The sequence below is a fragment of the Bos javanicus genome, chromosome 26 (genome assembly GCF_032452875.1).
Source record: "Bos javanicus breed banteng chromosome 26, ARS-OSU_banteng_1.0, whole genome shotgun sequence".
NCBI lineage: Eukaryota > Metazoa > Chordata > Mammalia > Artiodactyla > Bovidae > Bos > Bos javanicus.
The window spans coordinates 41,332,578-41,356,161 of NC_083893.1; the positions used below are offsets into that span (position 1 = coordinate 41,332,578).

General features: G+C 43.6%; 1 protein-coding gene across 20 annotated transcripts in view; it reads left to right on the forward strand.

Annotated features, from left to right (window-relative positions):
* The window catches only part of TACC2 (transforming acidic coiled-coil containing protein 2), a 234,437-nt gene that overhangs the window by 41,598 nt on the left and 169,255 nt on the right, over positions 1–23,584 (forward strand). For 19 of the 20 annotated variants that reach the window (XM_061403719.1, XM_061403720.1, XM_061403721.1 and 16 more), the window contains one exon: positions 3,707–3,819. In XM_061403719.1, coding sequence (XP_061259703.1) covers positions 3,707–3,819 — 113 coding nt within the window. The remainder of the gene's footprint in view (positions 1–3,706; positions 3,820–23,584) is intronic. The other variant, XM_061403703.1, reaches the window with a different exon arrangement.

A 23,584-nucleotide genomic window follows, 5' to 3' on the forward strand; every position in this document is an offset into this window, starting at 1 on the left:
CGGCAAGGGCGCCAAACCATCTGAGTCCAAGTCCTGGCTTCACCGCTTCCAGACAGTGTGATTTGGGGCAAGTGGCTTAACCTCTCTGTGCTAGGTGATCTTAGTGGTAAAATAGGGTTGTTGTAAGAACTGGATGAGTTCAAATATGTTACGCACTTAAAAAAAATAGTACAGGCTACCCCAGTTGTCCGCCTTCTGAATGTGGAGCATTTCTAGGAAAGCTTTTGGAAGCTGATATGGCTTAAAGCGAAGAAGTGATTACCTTAGGACATCTTGCTGATAGATGCACAAAATAAACTGGATAAAGCCCAGGTGCTCACAGACACAGTTCAGAGATGCGGCGACGTGGTGCTGGAATGTTGAGTGTGGCTTCCAGGGAAGGCGCGTGGTGTGTGGACTTCAGTAGGTGGAGCACGTGGACCCAGTAGTTGTGGTTTCGGGAAAACATGTACAGGCCTTTTGTAAAAGAGAAGTGATGTAAAGCAAGCTTGAAAAATCAGTGGAGCCCTGTATGTGGCACATATAAAGTGTTCATGATAATGTCTGCTATGGTTATTATACCAAAAAATATGCAATGCAGGCACTGGGTGTTATTACTGTGAAAAGAGTATTGGACTTCAAGGCAGGAGACCTGGCAAAAGTTCCTCAACCTTCTGCTTCTGAGAAGTGGAAAACAGCATTTTACCTGCCTGCTTAGCACACAGGGATTTTTGTAAGAATCAGAGAATGTGAAATAACTTTGCCAGTGCAGTGTGCTGTCCCCATAGATGGTACAACTGCCTTTATTTTGACTCCATCCAGGTCTGTTTTCGCTGGAGAGAACTGCTGTTCTTTTTACAGATTCGCTTTCTATTAGGAGGACAGGTGGGGCTGAAAAGTGATAAAGGTCTACCCTCTTTTCTTCTCTGAAGACAAATCTGAGGCCTTGTCATATTTCCTTTGCCGGAGGAAATTCAGCACGTGGTCCCCTCCCCACCTTTGGTGAGAGCAGAGCTCTGCCTCCCGATTCTTCTGTTGTTTGCATCTGTCTGAGCTGTTAGATACATCAGTGTCTTTCCAGAATTACTTTAAATTACCCTTGATCATGGAATAAAAAGCAGGAGATTTATCTGTTCAATTATTTGCAGATAATAGGGTGATTGAAAGGGAAACCTGGCTGCAGAAGAGATTTGGAGCTGAGACCTGTATGACAGTTAGACAAGCAGGAATTGGGTTAGAGTTTTAAAAATTCAGGACCCTGATATGAAAATGTCATTCACTCTGTATTATGATTCTGGAGTCGTCATAGTAAAAATTGTAAAGCAGGCACCCAAAGGTAGTAAGATGGAATAAAGAGCCTTCATCAGAAGAGTCAGGGACACTTTGGAGTTGGAATTTACTGTGACTGGAAGTTTGTATTGTGTTGATACTGCTCTAGAGAGTGATTTCTGTCCAGGACTCACAGATCAGAAGACTGAGGTCCACAGGATAGAGCAGGGAATGGGCCAGCCAGCATGGAGGTCAAGCCAGCCTGGGGTCCACAGTTCCCCTCTTAGGTGAGGAATCGACCCCAGCTCCCCACCTCCACTGAGATGCCTCTCCCTGGCTTTGGGATCAGAGAGGATCGGGTTCACCAGATTCCCCTGCTGTGTGATCTTGGCCAGATACATAACCTCTTAAAACCCCTGTTTTAAGATAGCGACATGAGTGTTGATAATACAGCTCAAAATACTTCAAATTTTTGTCTGGAGTGGCTTCATGTAGAAATTTGAGTAATGGGATGATAAATCAAAAATAAGCCCATAAGAAGATTTACTGTTAATTTTTTATTTTTAGTTGAAGTATGGTTGTTTTACAGTGTGGTGTTGGTTTCTGTTGTACCGCAGCATGAGTCAGCTCTATGGGTATATTTGTTGTTCAGTCACCCAGTCGTGTCCGACTCTTTGCGACCCCTCTTGAGCCTCCTTCCCACCCCCGCCTCACTCCTTGGGGTCATCCCAGAGCACCGAGCTGAGCTCCCTGTGCCAAGCAGCACCTTCCACTAGCTATCTAGAGATAGTATATGTATGTCAGATTTACCATACATGAGATTTACCATTAAATTTTTAAAATAACAACAACAAAATCCCCAGAGACACACATAGCATCTTCCTCGTAAGGCTGAGGTGAAGACTGGAAGCCAAGCTGCTGGCCCAGTGCCTGGCACTTAGTCAATGCTCAGTACACAGGTGCTGTTATTATTATTGTGTTCTTTCCCTTCATTCTGTCTCAGCAAGAGTGAATGAAGATTTTTCGAACTGTAGTATTCCTATTTAGCACTGGAAAGTTTGAGCTCTCGAGAGCTGAAGCATCTTTTATACTTCACCTCTGGACACAATGGGGTGAATACAAGCAGCCGACCACTCAGTGAAATAGACCAGATGGGGAAACATTCCGTCTTGGCTTTTCTCTACCTGCTGAGTCTGTACTCTCTGCTGCAGCCTGCCTTCCTCCACAGTGGCCAGAGACAGACTGCCAGGAACTCTTGCGTTCATATTCTAACAGAGCCAGCGGCCAGCTTACCCTTCCTCTGCTTCTCTGGGGAGTCTTGAGGAAGGACCTGCCTTAAGCTGAGTTTTGTGCATATTCGGATAGGCAGGGGTGAGGGGCTCTAGGACTGACGTTTCCGTGAGAACCTTAGGGACAGACGGACAGAAGAGCCGTTCTTTAGAAGAGGCAGATCTGGCCCCAAAGGAAAGTGTGTGTGTTGTTTCGGGGAGCGGGGGTTCAGGAACCCCGCTGCGAAGACAAAAGACAGCCACTGGGGACTTCCCTGGTGGTCTAGTGGTTAAAACTCTGTGCTTCCACTGCAGGAGACATGGGTTCAATTCCCACTGCAGGAGACATGGATTCAGTTCTCCGGGGAAGTAAGATCCCACAAGCCTCTCAGTGCAACCAAAAACCAAAATAAATACTTAAAAAGTTGTTTAAAAAAAAGAAGACAACCACTGCTTTGAGGAATACTGCTGGGGATTCCTAGAAGTCCTTTCCCCCATTTCTGATATTTGTATCAGACTTAAATGAGCATCATTTAAATTGAGTTTTTAAAACATCTCATCTCTTTCTGTCCTATGATTTGACGTTTTGACTGTGCTTTAAATGTTTGCGTTTTGGTTTGAAAAATTGTGTGAACATCAGACAAGCTTATTGTGCCATTTAAGAAATGATGACCAACTCTTAGAATGGTTGAGACCTCAGTGAGTGGCCCCAGGGTTCCTCCTCATTTTCTCCCTTCAGTATTTTTTTCTGATTTCCAGCTGAATTCCAGCGTGCAAACCATGGGGCAGGGGCAGGAAGTGTATTTTCATTGAGGTGAGGCCACAGACAAGATGCACGGAGATCTTAGATTCAGTACCCCACTTTCTTCAGAAGCAGATGGCCCCCAAAGTGCGATGGGTGTCCCCAGTATGTTCCTTTCCTGAAACAGTCAGCGACTCAGCTCAAATCGCTGGTTTGCTGTGTTTCTCCTCCATTAGGTGAGAGCAGGGCTTTGCTCACCGTGTGCCTCCAAAGCCTTGCTCAGCGCCTAGCACCGTCAATGCTCAGATGGACGGTAAAGCCAAACAACGAACAAACAAAAACACCCCTGGCTCTTCAGTGTTGTGATCAGTGACCTATTGATAAAGTCTCTGTGTTTTCAAAGACTCCTACTTGATTTCCTTTCCAATGTCTCTTTCTCGTGCTCCAGAAGACTTCTTTGGCGCGAAGTCCAGGATCTGTGCAACCACCTGGGAACAGTCAGAGAGTAGAAAGGAAGCCCGAGGAGGCACCCAAAGGCACGGACCCAGGAGACCAGCCCAGGTAGGACCAGGTCCAGAGGCGTGACCCAGCCCGAGGCATGGCCAGCTCTTGGCCTGCTCAGCGTTTGTTTTGCTCCGTTTGCTTCGGGAATTTTATCCTAAAATCCGTGATGTAGTCGTCCGTGGTGAGATGTTCCAAGCAGTGGTTCCTAGACCTCTTTGTGATTTGCCTAGACCTGCCTGATTGGAAAATTAATATTTTCCTGCCCAGAGATGCATAATAATGATAGGCTTCCATGCCACAGCATTCCAGGTCTTTTATCCTCATTCTCAGAACTTACAATAAAAAAGATCAAGGCTGCCAAGGGCCTTAGGAGGGTGTGGCTAATTGGTGGCAAAGCTGGAGTCTGGATTCCAAGACAGAAGTCAATGTGGGCTTCCGGAGGGTGAGACAGAGGAGTCAAAGAGCAATCATCCAGTCCCAGGGAGGCTGGTGGATGCATTTCAGAAATCAGCAAGGCTGCCGTGCCACAGCAGAGCACGGCCAGTGCAGGCACGGCCCACTCGTCCGTGGTTTATCAATGTGGCCCGCAGTTGGGTCCTGATTTCCCTGTTGGGGCTACTGTTCAGGACCCACAGGTTTGTAATCATTCAGAAGTAGAGGGTGGGCAGATGTGAATGTTCTGTCCCCAGGACAGACACAGGTCAGGACACTAGAAGCAATGAATAATTGTGAGTTCAACATATGGTCTGGTTAGAAAAACCTTCCTTAACAAATTGAAGCCCAGCTTCTGGGACGCTGTAGTTACAGACCTTAAAGGAACAAATGAACAAAAGCTGCAAGGACCAAAAATGCAAAACTGAGTGATACACACTGTCCCCCGTCCATCACCACCCCGCCACCCACCACCAAGTCCCTGTCACTGACTTTGGGTTTCAAAAGCTTTGCAATCCCTTTTCACTTGAAGCGTTTTAGCAGCATGTTTTGCTTTGGCTTTGAACTATGGAAGGTCCTGGGAGAAGGCAATGGCACCCCACTCCAGTACTCTTGCCTGGAAAATCCCATGGACGGAGGAGCCTGGTGGGCTGCAGTCCATGGGGTGGCTAAGAGTCGGACACGACTGAGCGACTTCACTTTCACTTTTCACTTTCATGCATTGGAGAAGGAAATGGCAACCCACTCCAGTGTTCTTGCCTGGAGAATCCCAGGGACGGGGAGCCTGGTGGGCTGCCGTCTCTGGGGTCGCACAGAGTCGGACACGACTGAAGCGACTTAGCAGCAGCAGCAGCATGGAAGGTCCTGGGTGAGTAAGAGCGGCCCCTGGTGGCCGGAATTTCCATGCCTTCTGGTGTTATTTTCTGGGTGGCTTTGGTTACGCAGTCCCCTGGGTCGCAACAGAGTGGGACACGACTTAGCAACTGAACAACTGATTATGCGGTTTGAGGAGAAGGCAGTTTGAATGTCTTGCATAAACATTGGATTTCTTTAGGGAAATGATGATCATATGGGGCAGAGGTTTCTTTTTTTGCTGAGAGAGGCATGAACTTGAATGGTACCTTTGATCTCAGTTCTTTGCAAAATGGGAGCCTCCTTTGCCTCCCAGAGTTCCATGGCTGTTCCGCCTTCATGAACTTTTTTTTTAAAAATCAGGACAAAGGGTTTAATATTTGGCTCTAAATTGACTGGGTGATAGTCTAGATTGGCTTCCCGTGATCATGAATCGAATGATCTGGAATCCTACACAAGGGAAGTCACTCCTTCCAACTGGATACTCAATGTCCATCTCTTCTGTCTCCATCTTCATGTGGTTCTGGGATTATTTGAGAGGTTTGGGAATTACCTGGGGAGGCCTGTGTCCCAGCTGGACTGGGGAGGAATGGCAGCTCAAAGGTCTTTCATTTCTTGTTCCTCAGCTTTAGTCAATTAACTTTGCCTTGAAGACGAATTGTCTCTAATTGGCATGCAAATTGAACATAAGAGGTGCCTTCTAAGAGCAAGCTCAAAAAAAGCAACTTTCTGTTCACAATTAAAAACATGATTCCCCTCCATGAATGTGCCCAAGTCTATCTCGCAGGGCTCTGCACTAACTCAGAAACTAGCAAGAAGCGGCCGGGAAACAGGATGTTTACAGGAAGAGAGTGTGAACCCAAGTTCCCCCGTGCGATGCTTCAGTGAGGCATGCCACCCTTGGCATCTACAACAATGATCACCCTAGCATTTGACGTTCATTTTGCAGATGGGGCACCAAAAACTATGCCAAATGCTCTACGCGTACGAGACAAAAATTTTTTTTTTCTTTAAATGAATTCATTTCCAATTGAGCCCTTACTCCACTAGGCTGGTGGGAATGCCCCTGTCATCGTCCTTGGGAACTCCTGACCTGATCTACTGAGACCGTCACCTGTCTCCTCCCACCCCATCATCACTGAGATGTCCACTGGCTCAGGCCCTGTTGTCCCTCGGGCCCTAAGACGGCTGCTTTCACGATACACCTGGCACAGGGGGATCTTTGGTGAGGCTGGGAGCCCTGGTCATTCCCTTCGGCATTCTGGGCTCATCTTATCTTGAACCTGAGGGCACAGTCAGGAAGCAGGGAGGGAGGCTGGGAGATTCCCGAGATTCCCTACTTCCCGTGACCTTCCCCTGCTCTCTCCTCATCGTTCTTGAATGCATTTATCTTCTCCTTTTCCCTCAACGGATAGCCAGCACTTTTTCTTCGAAGGACACGCTACAGATTTTTACAAAAGATAGAAAATGCCAGTGACCTCAAACTATTTCTACTTTCTACTTGGAAAACACAGAAAGGGCTGCAGTGGCCCTCCTGGGCCCGAAGGCAAGAGAATATAAGGAGGAAGGCATACATTAATATTGCCAATGATTAGTGAGAGGGGAAAAGGAATTCCCTAGTTTCCCAGTGGTTAGGACTCTGTGCTTCCCTTTCAGGGAGCATGGGTTCAATTCCTGGTCCAGAGAACTAAGGTCCTGCTTGCTGTATATATATATATAGCCAAAGATTTGTCCTTCTGCACAAGCCGTCATCTCTACTCTCCAGAGGAGGAAACTGAGGCTTGGAGCACTATGCCATCCAAGCCCTAGTGGTAGAAAGTCCATTGTATCCCCCTGGAAGCTCTTCTATCCTCTGAATACATAAAAACGGGTTCATACATCCCCAAAGAGGTTCTATCTTCATCCAATAGGGAGTCCCCGCAGTTCAGCTGCTTTGCTTTCCAGTTGTCACAGGGTGTCGCTGTTGTAACTTAGCCCTGCATTGGCCAAACTGTGCAGCGGCTGGGCGGAGCCTCCCAGGTGCTCCGCCCTGCCTAAATCCCTGGGCTCTTGAGCATGAGGCCCATCCCCACTCCCGGCGAGCACAACCCTAGGCTGTTCCTCTTACTGCTCGTCAGTGTCCACCCTCGAGCACAGCTGCCCTGGAGACGCATCTGGACTGGTTCCAGCTCCACTGTCCAGTCTCTAGGAGCCCTTCCCCTCTTTGGGTACCAAGAACCCTTGCCTTTTAAACACTCACAACATGATGGATCTTATGATACAATCTTTCCCCAGATAGTGAAGCCATTAGGTTGCACCAGAGGAAACTACAGTTTTGGCAGGTTAAGAAAGATCTTGGATAGTGGCCATTTCCTGTGCTTCACCATCATACTTGCTCATTCTCAGAGGCAGGCGCCAAGCAATATTTCAGAGATAACTGACCTTTCTCACGGAGGGTCCCTAAGAAATTCCTGGGTAAACTTCTGGCACCGCTTTGTCCCTGAAAGGAGAGTGGAAACTCAACAGCCACCAGTCTTAACTGCTCTTCTTTGGCTCTCAAATGTGAGCAGGCATCAGAATCACCTTTAAGGCTGGTTAATAGCCTGGTTGCTGGGCCCATCCTCCAGAGATTCTGATTCAGTAGGTCTGGGGCTAGGCCTGAGAATGAGCATTTCTGACAAGTTCCAAGGTGCTCCTGGTCCGGGGATCGCACTTGAGAAGTACTGCATTATGCCCGAGATCTGCGTGAGCTGTCGGTCTGTGCTGCTGGGGTCCTGGGGAACTTGAACCGAAGGGATGACTGTAGAGGCCATTCCAGGTAGGGGCAGAGTTCCCAGTTGGACCTCTCAGAGGCAGCCAGACCTGGGGGTGGATGTTCATTAAAAACAAGGCTGGAGAAGTGATGCCAGATTGAAGAGAACTTGGAGGTCAGGGGAAGGGTTGAGATTTTATCCTGCAGGTAACAGGAAGCTGGGGAAGTGCTTTGTGGTTGGTTGGTTTGTATTTAAAGAAGGGTTTATGCATTCAAGCAAAGTGTTCCAGGAATTTAGGGCCTGATTAACGCACTGGAGTTGGGAGGCTGGAAGGGCCCTAGGGGATACTCTTTAGTAGAAGGATGGTGGCTGGGAAACCATCCCAGGGTAGAACCTGTTACTGAACCAAACTCGGGTTTGCTTGCTGTACTTGCAGCAAAGCTGATCTATTGACACTGAGTTGTGGTGAATAGAAGTACAGTGTTTTTTTCAGGCTACCATGTAAGGAGAATGGGCATCTAATGCTCAAAAGATCTAAACTGCTTGATGGCTTTCAGAGAAGGGAGTTTAAAGGCAATATTAATAGATGAGGGTTGATCAGCTCATGAACAATTTTCTTACTGGTTGATGGTAGGTAACAGAGTGATGCTATGACAAGCCTAGACAGTGTATTAAAAAGCAGAGTCATCACTTTGCCGACAAAGGTCCATATAGTCAAAGCTATGGTTTTTCCAGTAGTCATGTACGGATGTGAGAGTTGGGTCATAAAGAAGGCTGAGCACCGAAGAATTGATGCTTTCAAAACTGGTACTGAGGAAGACTCTTGAGAGTCCCTTGGATAGCAAGGAGATTAAACCAGTCAATCCTAAAGGAAATCAATTCTGAGTATTCACTGGAAGGACTGATGGTGAAGCTGAAGCTCCAATACTTTGGCCACCTGATGTGAAGAGCCAACTCATTGGAAAAGATCCTGATACTAGGAGAGACTGAGGGCAGGAGGAGAAGAGGGCAGCAGAGGATGAGATGGTTGGATAGCATCATTGACTCAATGGACATAAGTTTGAGCAAACTCCAGGAGATAGGAAAGGACAGGGAAGCCTGGCCTGCTGCAGTCCAGGGGGTCGCAAAGAGTGGGACATGACTGAGCAACTGGCAACAACAGCAGGGTGATGATTGTGGAATCTCAGTCACCAGCTTTCTAGTCCCAACTAGTCTGGTATCTACATGCTTTTGGTCAGCATGCAGTCACCATCCTCCACCAGGAAATTTTTATTTATATCCCTTCTGGAGGAGCCAGAGTCCTGTGACTCAATTGTTCTAATCATTAACTGCTTGAGTCTGCTCTTTGGAATTCAGGGAAGGTCGAACAAGAGGTAGGGAACAAGACAATGGTTTGTACCCAGAAAGGCCCCACAGAGTCTTCCTTGGTTTCAAACTCACAGAACCTGGAGATGGTCTGGATGCAGGCAGAGGAGAGAGTCTAAGAAGATGCTAAGATTCTAGACCAAGAACCTAAAAGAAGGATGCAGCATTGGAAACTAGAATGTCCAAAGTGAGAACTGCTATAGGGAAACTGATCAATTTCAGACACACTGAAGAAAAGACCATCAGGCTTTCTGGGAACCCTGCTGGCCTGGTCTTTATGTAAGCTGGCCCCCAGCTGGGGAGGAGTGACATTTTAACGGGGTGATGATGGAGCGTTGTGGCCTCAAACGCTCTAATATCCTCTTGGTGGCTTCAGTTATTTGCACAAGTTATTCTCAGATAGCTTGGCTCGTTCCTGTGCTGCTGCTTCCGTGTGTGTGTGTGTGTGTGTGTGTGTGTGTGGTGTGACTCTAAAACTATATTTAAAAGCTTAGAGACAGATCAGGGTTGGGGTGAAAGATTGAAAGATAGTAAGTGAAATCATAAGGGACGGTGTCTTCCAGACTTCTCAGATCACGGGACTTACCGAGGTGTTTGTTAAGTATATAAATTCCTAGGCCCCATCCTAGTCCTTCCGAATCAGAATCACTAGATGTGGAGTCAAGGAATCTGTGTTTTGAATAAAGACCCTGGGTGATTGTTTCCAGCCAGGACATTTGTGAATAGTGATCGACTGCCAGGGTCACCTTCTTGTGAATTAAAATACCCCGTGTCTTGACCCCCTCCCTTGAAGAGGCTGATCTAGTAGGTTTGGGGTGAGGTCCCCAAATCTGTGTTTAATAAAAAGGCCATGTGACTCTCATGATAAAGTTTGAGACACACTGACCCAGGGGTTACTCTCAGGTCAATAGCCATAGCTGACTTTTGTTTGCTCTGCTGTGAAGTTTATATATATACATAAATTTATATATATATATATGTATATATATGTATGGCTCAGAAATCAGGGATAATTAGCACACATTAAACTCATGCCCCCTCTTATCTTCTCCTCTGTGTTTTTCTTTCACTGAATGTCTGTCGGGAATCCACTTGGGGCCTGTTTTTCTGGAAGGCGCTGGGGACACACGCATCCTAGGAGGCTGGGGACTTCGGCTCCAGTGGATGAGAAGGTTGCAGTGAGGAAGTCAGACATAGAAGTAGGAAACCAGGGAAGACGGGCCCTTTCAGGCAGTGTCACAGCTCTGAAAGACACCAGTGGGTGTTGTGACAGATGGTAAGGAAGAAGGGAGTGGCTGGTTTGGATTAGACTGGTGATTAAAGTGGGGATCTCAGATCAGCAGGCTCCACATCACCTGGGAACTTGATAGAAATGCTAAGTCTTGGGCGCTTCTCCAGGCTCCGGGGTGAGCCCTCCCCAGAAGCAGTTAGGTTGTTCTGATGCACCCTAAGGTTTGAGGACCATTGGATTAGATGGTCAAGGAGGGGGATGATGTTGTAGCCACACATTCCGGGAAACAAACTCACTCAGAAGGACAATGCAGGTAGTGGAGTGCAGTTTATGACACCGGCGGGCCCAAGGCAGAGTCTCCTCTTAGCCAAGGACCCCGACCAGCATTTGTGAAAATCTTTTCTACCCCATGTGTACATATCTGAACCCACCACTCCAAATTCCTTGAGACTTACATAAACCAAGGAAAACACAATCCCAATAACCCCATCATTCACGTGCTATGTGTTCAAACAGTCAAACAATTAGCCAATAATCAATAAACCCGAGGTTACACTCTGATAGATACAGAAACATTTATGGCCTGTCTGGAGGAAGGGGTGATTAGTGTATGTTTTCTCTTAGGCGATGACTAACCTAGATACTATCTTCAAGGTTCCCCTGTCTGGAGGAGGTCTTATCCTTCTGTTCTTGTTTTCATAGGCACTAAACACAGAGTTCAGAGTTCATTGGAAAGGTGACCGAGCATGATCAGCATGAACAGGCCTAAGGTGGAGTCCAGGCCCTATGAATTCCTTCTTCAGTGATACTTGAACTAAGTTTGGAATGACAGAAGGGGGGCAGGCAAGCGAAGATCTGGGGGGAGGATCAGGCAGTGCACAGACCTGAGGCGGAAATGAATTTGTTAGAGAAACTAAAGGAGGCTCATGAAGGAGCGGGAGGTGGGCAGGGGCCAGATCAGCCAGGGTTGGGCCTTGAAGGCCAGCTATGGTAAGACATCCAGATTTAGATACTGTCAACCAATATGTGTTCAGCAGGACCGCTCTGGTTGCTGTATGGAGAATCAAGGGAGCAAGACCACAGGCCAGGAGGTCTGAGGAGAGGCCATTGCAGGACCCTGAAAGCTGCAGGGATGCCTGGAGCCAGGACAGAGAAACCCATCCTTACTTTCATGATCTTCTTTTCTCTGTCCTCCCATGGGAACCTCTGTAGATACATCATTCCCCGTTGCCTTCCCTTTACCCAAGAAAGTTCAATCCCATAGATACATTGTGTATGTCTGTGGACTGTTGTCTTTGCAGGGCCACAAACCAGGTGGTGCCAGTGGTAAAGAATCCGCCTGCCAATGCAGGAGATGCAGGACACTCTGGTTCAGTCCCTGGGTAGGGAAGATCCCTTGGAGGAGGAAATGGCAACCCACTCCAGTATTCTTGCTGGGAGAATCCCATGGACAGAGGAGCCTGGCAGGCTACAGTCCATAGGGTTGCAAAGAGTCGGACATGACCGAGTATCTGAGCACATAAACATGCTCAGATGTAATAGCTAAGGGTTTTTTTCTGCCTCCTGAGAGCCAGTTTTACCCTTCTGTGGGTGATATTGACCCACTGATGATGCAAGGACTAGGGTGATAACAGTGAAGATGGAGAAACATATGCAGCTTTGCATATCTTGCGTATTTTGAAGCTAAAGATGCCAGGACTTGCTGAAGGATGGGATTTAGGAGGGAGAGAAGAATCAAGAAGATTCCTGAAGTTTGGGCTTGAGCAGTTAAGTAAACGGAGACATTTGCTGAGATATGAAAAACTGGCCTGATCAGGTCTACCTGCCAGGTTCCATAGTCACCGACCCAGTGTCCAGGAGGAAACCCTGTTGCTACCAGGTACCAGTCTGACCAGACAGCGAAATGACTATCACAAACCCTGTCTCAAACTAGGGGAAACTTAGGGCGGCCCCCCACATTTAGGAGAAGAGCAGTGTTCTCCTTTGTGCTTCACAGATGGCTCATTTCCTGCTGTATACCTGTGGTCTTGTGATTGATAATAAGAAACATTTATTTGGTCTTCATCCCAGCCCTGGTACTGAGCTCCTAAGACCTTTGGAATTTCCTAAGTGGTGAGAGCAATAAAGGTGTCTTTTGTTATGCTAATGAAGCAGCTTTTGGAACGCACTCAAAAGTGGGGGCTGGCTGCCAGGGGAACCAATTCTGTGATTGGAGGGTTGGGACCTTGAAGATTAAAAACTTAGAGGTTCCTCTGTAGGGGACTTCTTGTGCTCACTTTTTAATTTTTATGTATTTTTAAAAATATTTGTTAATGTATTTATTTTGTCTGCATTGAACCTTAGTTGCAGTCCTGGGATTCTCTCTAGTGTGTGCCCTGTGACATAGGGGATCTTAGTTCCCCATCAGGGACTGGACTGAGTGCCGTGCATTGTAAGGCAGATTCTTAACTAGTGGACCACCAGGGAATTCCCGCGTACTGACTTGTTAAAAACTCATTTTTATTTTTTAATTTGAAGTGTGTTAGTCACTCAGTCATGCCTGATTCTTTGCAACCCTGTGGAGTGTAGCCCACCAGGCTCCTCTGTCCATGGAATTCTCCAGGCAAGAATACTGGAGTGGGTTGCTGTGCCCTTCTCCAGGGGATTTTCCCAACCCAGGGATCAAACCGGGGTCCCCTGCATTGCAGGCGGATTCTTTACCATCTGAGCCACCAGGTGAAGTATGCTTGATTTATAATGTTGTGTTAGTTTCAGTTGTACAGCGAAGTGATTCAGTATATATATATATGTAGGCTTCCCTGGTGGCTCAGTGGTAAAGAACCTGCCTGCCAATGCAGGAAATGGGGATTCAGAGTCCAGTCCCTGGGTCGGAAAGATCCCATGGAGGAGGAAGTGGCAACCCACTCCAGTATTCTTGCCTGGGAAATCCCATGGACAGAACAGACTGACGGGCTACATGGGGTCAGAAAGAGTCGGACGTGACTTAGCGACTAAACAACACCAACTACATATTCTTTTTCAGATTCATTTTCCTTATCGATTATTTTTGAACCAAGGCCACTGCATGCTGGTCAGTGGGCTCAGGACATAAACACATACCTTACCCAGCAACTCTGTGGATGAATGCAGGTGACCTGAGGGGTTATATGAGGAAACTGAGGTTCAGAGAGGTTAAGGAACTAGCTAGCCCCCAGGTCACACAGATAGAACCTGGCGTGCTAAGGGCTGGAATCCAGTTTGGTTTGATGCCAAAGCCCAGGCCCACAATCATGAGGCTGAGTTCTTACAGGTGCCTGAAAAGATTTGTGTCGTGGTCTCCATAATTAGAAAGCAAACCCCAGTCTGTTTTAAAGAAGGTCGGTTCTCAGACCCAGAAAAAAGAAAAATCGAAAAAGATCTGGTCAGTTTTATGAGCAGCGGCCGAGGGCCGGCGCTTCATTACCGGCCCTCCCCCCATGTTTCTTAAAGCAGTGGATTCTGTTCCTTTAAACGAAGCTTTGTGAAGTCCTGGATTCCGGATCCCGGATCCTTAACAGGCTCCTGCCAAGGCAGGGTGTGTCGCAGAGCGGGTGCGGCCGGTCCAACTTCTGAGTCACTGTTTATCTCTGGCAGGAAGTAAACACGGGGAGGAGAGAGGGAGGGAGGGAAGGAGGGCGCTCTCGGACTTTTGACGCTGGCTGGGAAAGAATATCGTGTGCTGAGTTAGGTGTGCGTCTGCTCCTCTGGTTCCAGCCCAGAACCTTTAAGAAGTGAAGAGGAATGGTGCTGTTCCAGCCTGAAACAGTACTTGGGAACAAAGGAAATTAGAAAGTAGAGTGGGAAGAGCAATCAGCACCTACAGACAACTGTTCTTAAAATATTGGTGTGTTTCCCTCAGAGTTCTCTGTTGATTTCTAGTTCTTCCTTGATTGTGATAGCTCTGTACATGCATACATTTTATGTATCATTCAGTTCAGTCGCTCCGTCGTGTCCGACTCTTTGCGACCCCATGAATTGCACGCCAGGCCTCCCTGTCCATCACCAACAGTTCCCCCTTATTATTAAGATTGTGCATTAATGTGGTACATTTGCTACAGTTAATGAACAAGTGTTGATAATTATGAACTAAAATCTGTACTTTCCGTTAAGGTTCACTCTGTATTATACATTGTCATGTGTTCACCATTATAACATCGTACAGGATGGTTTCCCAGCCTTGAACATTCCTGGGTTCCACTTATTCATCCCTTACTCCCTCCTTCCTTTCCTCCCTCCCCTGGCAAGCACCAGTATTTTTGGTCTCCGTAGTCTCTTTTTTTCCCAATTGCCTTTTATTTATCGGTATAAACTGCACACTGTTTAAGTGTGTAAATCTGAGCTTGACGAGTATTTGCACTCCTGCGCATCTGTAATCACACTCACATCTGTTTCCATCGCCCCGTTCATGCACTCACGTCACTTCCCAGTGCCTCTGTCCTAGAATAACAACTATTTGAACTTCTACCACCGGTGACTAGTTTTGCCACTTCTTGAGCTTCGTGTAAATGGTACTGAACAGCATGTATACGCTGGTATCTGGTTTCTTTTACACACTGCTACTTACTGATTTTTTAAAATTGTTTTTACTGTGGTTTAAAAAGGCAAAGCGTTCCATTTACCACCTTAACCAATGTAGTGTTTAGTAGTACCGTTCAGTAGTGTTAAGTATAACACGTGTTATAGTTTCTTAGTTTCTTAAGGTAGAAACAGGTCATTTCTTTGAATCTACCTTTTTTAGTATAGGTGCTTGAGTGTCTTAAAAGCCACTCTAAATGCTGCTTTAACTGTATCTGACACATTTTGATATTTGAGTTTTCATTTCGTTCAAATACTTTCTAATGTATCAATTTCATTTCTTCTTTGACTCATAGGCTATTTAGAAGTGTATTATTTAATTTCCAAATAGTTGGGGATTTTCCAGTTACCTTTCTGTTATTGATTTCTAATATAATTCCATTGTAACCAGATAATATGCTTTGAATAATTTAAATCTTTTAAAATTTATTGAGTTTTTTTAATGTGTAGAATATCATCTGTCTTATAAATGTTTCACTTACACTTGAAAAAAATTAATCCTGCCACTACTGACTGCTGCTGCTGCTGCTGCTAAGTCACTTCAGTCGTGTCCGACTCTGTGGGACCCCACAGACAGCAGCTCACCAGGCTCCCCTGTCCCTGGGATTCTCCAGGCAAGAACACTGGAGTGGGTTGCCATTTCCTTCTCCAATGCATGAAAGTGAAAAAATAAAGTGAAGTTGCTCAGTCATGTCCGACTCCTAGCGACCCCATGGACTGCAGCCCACCAGGCTCCTCCGTCCATGGGATTTTCCAGGCAAGAGTACTGGAGTGGGGCGCCATCGCTTTCTCCCCCACTACTGACTAGTGTTCAATAAATGTCAGAGAGTCAAGTTGGTTGTAGTAGTTGTTCCAGTCTTCTGTATCCGTGCTGATTGTCTATCTCTTCTATTGATTATTGAGAAAAGTGTATGGAACTATTACCTTTTAATCCTGTATTTGTTCATTTCTCCTTTTATCAGTTTTTGTGTTATGTGCTTTGAAGCTCGGTTATTAGGTAGATAAACTTTCAGAATGGTTACATCCTCTTAATGAATTGACCTCTTTTTCATTTAATCTTTTTTCCACTTGGTAATGTTTTTGCTCTAAAATTGACTTTGATGTAATATAGAGACAACAGCTTTCTACTCATTGGTGTTTTCATGCTATATCTTTCCCCCCTTCATTTTCTGACTCTCAACAGATTTGTGCTTGTTAAGCAAAGTTTGAAGTGCCTTTTTTGTAGGCAGCATATAAGTTGGGTCTTGCTTTTTCGATGCACTCTGAATATCTCCAGCTTTTGACTGGAGTGCTTATAATATTTACATTTAACATGACTATTAATATGGTTGGTTTAAATCTACAGTCCTATTGTTTTCTCTGTCCATCTCTTGTTTGGTTCATTTTCCTTCCTTTTTGGCCTTTTAAAAATGTTCATTATTTTTACAATTGTACTTTACTTCCCTTTAGATTTATTAGCTACAGTATTTGTGTTATCTTAAGTGGTTGCTTCAGGATCTATAATATGTATCTTTAATGTATCACAATCTACTATTAAGTGATATTGCACCTTTCGCATATATTAGAAGAATCTTGCAAAATTATACTTGGGTTTCTCCACTTTGGGCCTTTGTGCTATTGTTTTGTTTTGTTTTTCAACCCCCCACCCGGCCACCCCTCTGTTATTGTTGATAGACATTTTACTCCTACTATTGTGTTACAAATCCTACAATATATGTTATTTTTGCTTTACATAGCCAGTTATCTTTTAAAAGCCACTTAAATAATAAGGAAAAGTGACTTTACATTTACCTGCATAGTTAGCATTTCTGGTGCTCTTTATTCTTTTATATAAATACTGATGGCCATCTGGTATTATTTTCTTTCGATTTAAGGGACTGCCTTCAATATTTCTTGAAATACTGATCTGCTAGTGTTGAATTTTTTTAGCTTTTGTATGTCTGAAAAAAATCTTTATTTCATCTATGTTTTATAAATTTATTTTCAATGGGCAAAGAGTTACAAGTAGACGGTTTTTTTTCCCTTTTATTGCTCCATTGTATTGTAGCTTGCATTGTTTCCAACCAAAATCTGATGTCATCCTAAGTTTGTTCTTCTGTCTTTTTTCCTGCTCTGACTGACTTTATTATATTTTACTTTTTCACTGATTTTGAGCAATTTGGTTATGATATGCCTTGGTATAAGTGTCTTCTTATTTTTTATGCTTGAAATTATTAATAGTTAGATTTGTGGGTTTGTGGGTTTACAGTTTGCATTATATTTGGAAATTTTGCAGTCATTATTTCTTCAAGTGTTGTTTTTTTTTAATCTCCCTTCCACCCTGGGACTCCAGCTACACATGCCTCCAGCTGCTTGAAGTTGTCCTGCTGTTCACTGATAATCTGAATCTGTTCTTCTTCTTTTCAAGTCTTTTTGTGTTTCATTTTGGGAGAATTTCTATTGCTATGTCTTCAAGCTCACTAATTTTCTCTGTAATGACTAATCTGTTTTTAATCCATCCCAGTGTGTTTTTCATTTCAGGAACTGTATTTTTCACCTCTAGAAGTTTGATTTAGGTCTTTTTTATATTACTGTCATCCATGTCTGTAGTTAACACTCTAGCATCCAATAACACTCAATGTCCAATTCATAACACATGTACTTTTCTCTAGCATCCTGAACATATGTACTGCAGTTATATTACTTTAAAAAAGTCTTTGTGTACTAATTCTGTTATTTGCACAATTTCTGGGTTGGCTTTGATGAATTGAGTTTTCAATATGGGTCTGTTTTCCTGCTTCTTTGAATGCCAGACACTGTGGACTTTATGCTTCCAGATTCTGGATATTTTTGAATTCCTATAAATATTCTTGAACTCTGCTCCGGGTTGCAGTTATTTGGAACAGCTTAATCTTTTGGGGTCTTGCTTTTAAGCTTTGTTAGAAGGGACTAGAGCAGTGTTAATTTTCTCTACTACTGAGGCAAGAGCCTTCTTAGCACTCTAACATATGTCCCATCAATTATGAAGTTTTCCACCCTGGTTGGTAGGAATGGGAACTATTCCCAGCCCTGTATTAGCTTTAAGGATTCTCACTTATAAACCTTGCAGGCGGTCGGTACCTCGTCTCCTATGGTTTCCATACATATACACGACAATCAGTATTTTGTGTATCTCTGGAGTTTTCTTTTTGTGCAGCTTTTGCGTCTTGGTAATTTGTCTTGGGAACTCTAGATGCCTTGGTCACTGCTGACATCCAGTTTCATCTCCTTAAGTCAGGGAGGCTAACTGGCTCAAGCTGGGGTCCCCTACCCTGGGACACTCTCCAGGCCGTAAGCTGAGGCAATAGCAGGGCTTACTCTGCTCCTTTCCATCTCCAGGGATCCCTGCCCTTCATCTCCCACGACTCCGAAAGAAGCCAATCTCCTATTAGCCCAAGCCCCTGTTAGTTAATAATTCTTTATATGACATTTTCCAACCCTGGCTCCCTGAAAACCTTGGACAAATTTACTGTATCAAATTTCTTTCTTTAAATGGAAATGCAGCAAAAAACACCTGGCATTTATTTTGGGAACAGTGGGGAGTCCTTCTAGAAAAAAAAAATAAGAAGAGAGAGGATGCCAGGAGCAAGAGTTGTTTCTTTTTTCTCTTCAAGAGCAGCTTGTATTGCAGACACTTGCTGTCTCTTGTGTCTTTCTTACAGCCTCAAATGCCAACTTTGACAGCAATTAATCTTCCAAAATGCGTCACTGCTGCTGTGTTAGAGCCGGGAAGGAGCCTAGGATGGTCTTTATGTCTTTGACATTGAACCAGCTTGGCCCCCACTAATGTTGACTCATCACCCCCCGCTCCCCCGACAAGCCCCCCTGCCATGTAGACCAATAGGATTACAGAGAGACACATCTCAGCAAAATGGCTTGTGGCTGGGGATTGTTCTAACAAGAAATCCTTAGTCACGTTTTTGAATTCAGTCTCACACGGGCAACATTGGTAATATCTTCTTTTTCGGAGGGTGGCCCAAATTCCCTGAAAGGCTTTTCAGTCATCAAGAGAAAACTGCATTATGTTCCCTGTTGTTGTACTTTGTTGGCTAAGGGAGGAAAATTTTTATAAAATATGTCAGAAGCCTTATCAAGAAGGAATATAACAAAAATATGTTTACCACTATTTCTTATTCAAAATACCCTTGTGGTATCAAAATAAATACCCCATAATCTAATCATATGGGCAAAACTGTCATTTGCATTTTTTCCAAGGACGACTGCTGCTGCTAAGTCACTTCAGTCGTGTCCGACTTGTGCGACCCCATAGACAGCAGCCCACCAGGCTCCTCCATCCCTGAGATTCTCCAGGCAAGAACACTGGAGTGGGTTGCCATTTCCTTCTCCACTGCATCAAAGTGAAAAGTGAAAGTGAAGTCACTCAGTCGTGTCCGACTCCTAGTGACCCCATGGACTGCAGCCTACCAAGCTCCTCCATCCATGGGATTTTCCAGGCAAGAGTACTGGAGTGGGGTGCCATTGCCTTCTCCTCCAAGGATGACTAGTAGGATTTAACTTGCAGTTCAGGAGATCTTCGTGTTCTCAGATAAATATTCTGCCTACTTTCTTGATTTGTGCTTATTAGAGTTTTAAAAATCTTTTTTTTTATTGTGCATAAAAATAAATATCTCTAAGAAAGCAAAACTATCATTACCAAAGAGCACAGTGGAGGCTGGCCGGGGTGGTAGAGGTAAATTGGGAATTTGAGATTAACATATACACACTACCATATATAAAGTAATTAAGTCACAAGGACCTACTATGTAGCACAGGAAACTCTAGTCAGTATCTTGTAATAACCTATAATGGAAAAGAATCTGAAAAGGAATATATGTGCTGTGCTGTGTGCATAGTCACTCAGTCGTATCCGACTCTGTGACCCCATGGACTGTAGCCTGCCAGGCTCCTCTGTCTATGGGAGTCTCCAGGCAAGAATACTGAAGTGGGTTGCCATGCACTCCTCCAGGGGATCTTCCCAACCCAGGTTTCAAATCCAGGTCTCCCACCTTGCAGGTGGATTCTTTATCATCTGACCCATCAGGGAAGCCATATGTATTTATATATAAATATGCATAAGACAAACAAAAAACTACCTGTATACAGCGTTAAAGACATTTAATGACTAATTGTGAATAACAGTTACAGAAATTTCACTTTGTAATCACATCTTACTAATTTTATCCAATAAATATCTTATTAGATTAAAAATTAACAAAAATACACCTAAAGCAACTAGAAAAGGAAGAAATGAAGAACCCCAGCATTAGTAGAAGGAAAGAAATCTTAAAAATTAGGGCAGAAATAAATGCAAAAGAAACAAAAGAGACCATAGCAAAAATCAACAAAGCCAAAAGCTGGTTCTTTGAAAGGATAAATAAAATTGACAAACCATTAGCCAGACTCATCAAGAAACAAAGGGAGAAAAATCAAATCAATAAAATTAGAAATGAAAATGGAGAGATCACAACAGACAACACAGAAATACAAAGGATCATAAGAGACTACTATCAACAATTATATGCCAATAAAATGGACAATGTGGAAGAAATGGACAAATTCTTAGAAAAGTACAACTTTCCAAAACTGGACCAGGAAGAAATAGAAAATCTTAACAGACCCATCACAAGCACGGAAATTGAAACTGTAATCAAAAATCTTCCAGCAAACAAAAGCCCAGGTCCAGACGGCTTCACAGCTGAATTCTACCAAAAATTTAGAGGAGAGCTAACACCTTTCCTACTCAAACTCTTCCAGAAAATTGCAGAGGAAGGTAAACTTCCAAACTCATTCTATGAGGCCACCATCACCCTAATACCAAAACCTGACAAAGATGCCACAAAAAAAGAAAACTACAGGCCGATATCACTGATAAACATAGATGCAAAAATCCTTAACAAAATTCTAGCAATCAGAATCCAACAACACATTAAAAAGATCATACACCATGACCAAGTGGGCTTTATCCCAGGGATGCAAGGATTCTTCAATATCTGCAAATCAATCAATGTAATATACCACATTAACAAATTGAAAAATAAAAACCATATGATTATCTCAATAGATGCAGAGAAAGCCTTTGACAAATTCAACATCCATTTATGATAAAAACTCTCCAGAAAGCAGGAATAGAAGGAACATACCTCAACATAATAAAAGCTATATATGACAAACCCACAGCAAACATTATCCTCAATGGTGAAAAATTGAAAAAGGTTTTGGCCACAGCAATCAGAGCAGAAAAAGAAATAAAAGGAATCCAAATTGGAAAAGAAGAAGTAAAACTCTATTTGCAGATGACATGATCCTCTACATAGAAAACCCTAAAGACTCCACCAGAAAATTACTAGAAATAATCAATGATTATAGTAAAGTTGCAGGATATAAAATCAACACACAGAAATCCCTTGCATTCCTATACACTAATAATGAGAAAACAGAAAGAGAAATTAAGGAAACAATTCCATTCACCATTGCAACGGAAAGAATAAAATACTTAGGAATATATCTACCTAAAGAAACTAAAGACCTATATATAGAAAACTATAAAACACTGGTGAAAGAAATCAAAGATGACACAAATAGATGGAGAAATATACCATGTTCATGGATTGGAAGAATCAATGTAGTGAAAATGAGTATACTACCCAAAGCAATTTATAGATTCAATGCAATCCCTGTCAAGCTACCAACGGTATTCTTCACAGAGCTAGAACAAATAATTTCACAATTTGTATGGAAATACAAAAAACCTCGAATAGCCAAAGCTATCTTGAGAAAGAAGAATGGAACTGGAGGAATCAACCTACCTGACTTCAGGCTCTACTACAAAGCCACAGTCATCAAGACAGTATGGTACTGGCACAAAGACAGAAATATAGATCCATGGAACAAAATAGAAAGTGCAGAGATAAATCCACGCACCTATGGACACCTTATCTTTGACAAAGGAGGCAAGAATATACAATGGATTAAAGACAATCTCTGTAACAAGTGGTGCTGGGAAAACTGGTCAACCACTTGTAAAATAATGAAACTAGAACACTTTCTAACACCATACACAAAAATAAACTCAAAATGGATTAAAGATCTAAACATAAGACCAGAAACTATAAAGCTCCTAGAGGAGAACATAGGCAAAACACTCTCCGACATACATCACAGCAGGATCCTCTATGACCTACCTCCCAGAATATTGGAAATAAAAGCAAAAATAAACAAATGGGACCTAATTAAACTTAAAAGCTTCTGCACAACAAAGGAAACTATTAGCAAGGTGAAAAGGCAGCCTTCAGAATGGGAGAAAATAACAGCAAATGAAGCAACTGACAAACAACTAATCTCAAAAATATACAAGCAACTCCTACAGCTCAATTCCAGAAAAATAAATGACCCAATCAAAAAATGGGCCAAAGAACTAAATAGACATTTCTCCAAAGAAGACATACAGATGGCTTACAAACACATGAAAAGATGCTCAACATCACTCATTATCAGAGAAATGCAAATCAAAACCACTGTGAGGTACCATTTCACGCCAGTTAGAATGGCTGCGATCCAAAAGTCTACAAGCAATAAATGCTGGAGAGGGTGTGGAGAAAAGGGAACCCTCTTACACTGTTGGTGGGAATGCAAACTAGTACAGCCACTATGGAGAACAGTGTGGAGCTTCCTTAAAAAACTGGAAATAGAACTGCCTTATGATCCAGCAATCCCACTGCTGGGCATACATACTGAGGAAACCAGAATTGAAAGAGACACGTGTACCCCAGTGTTCATCGCAGCACTGTTTATAACAGCCAGGACGTGGAAGCAACCTAGATGCCCATCAGCAGATGAATGGATAAGAAAGCTATGGTACGTATACCCAATGGAGTATTACTCAGCCATTAAAAAGAATACATTTGAATCAGTTCTAATGAGGTGGATGAAACTGGAGCCTATTATAAGCCAGAAAGAAAAACACCAATACAGTATACTAAGGCATATATATGGAATTTAGAAAGATGGTAATGATAACCCTGTATACAAGACAGCAAAAGAGACACTGATGTATAGAACAGTCTTATGGACTCTGTGGGAGAGGGAGAGGGTGGGAAGATCTGGGAGAATGACATTGAAACATGTATAATATCATGTATGAAACGAGTCGCCAGTCCAGGTTCGATGCATGATACTGGATGCTTGGGGCTGGTGCACTGGGACGACCCAGTGGGATGGTATGGGGAGGGAGGAGGGAGGAGGGTTCAGGATGGGGAACACATGTATACCTGTGGCGGATTCATTTGGCAAAACCAATACAATATTGTAAAGTTTAAAAATCAAATAAAATTTAAAAAAAAATTAACAAAAAGTGCCCCAGATATCTCCTCTGATGGGATTGTAGTTTTATTTTTCATGTTTGACTGTTAAGAAGCATTCAAATGACCAGAAATAATTATTATGCCATAAATGTATTTAAGTGAATTTCTGTTTTCTTGTGCTAATATCTACATTCATTTGAAGTACAGTGACAGACAGAAGGAAGAGACACAGAATTCATTCCAGCTACAGGGAAGGCTTGTGGGTCACACTTGAAGCCCAGCACTGAAGCTAGGGACCA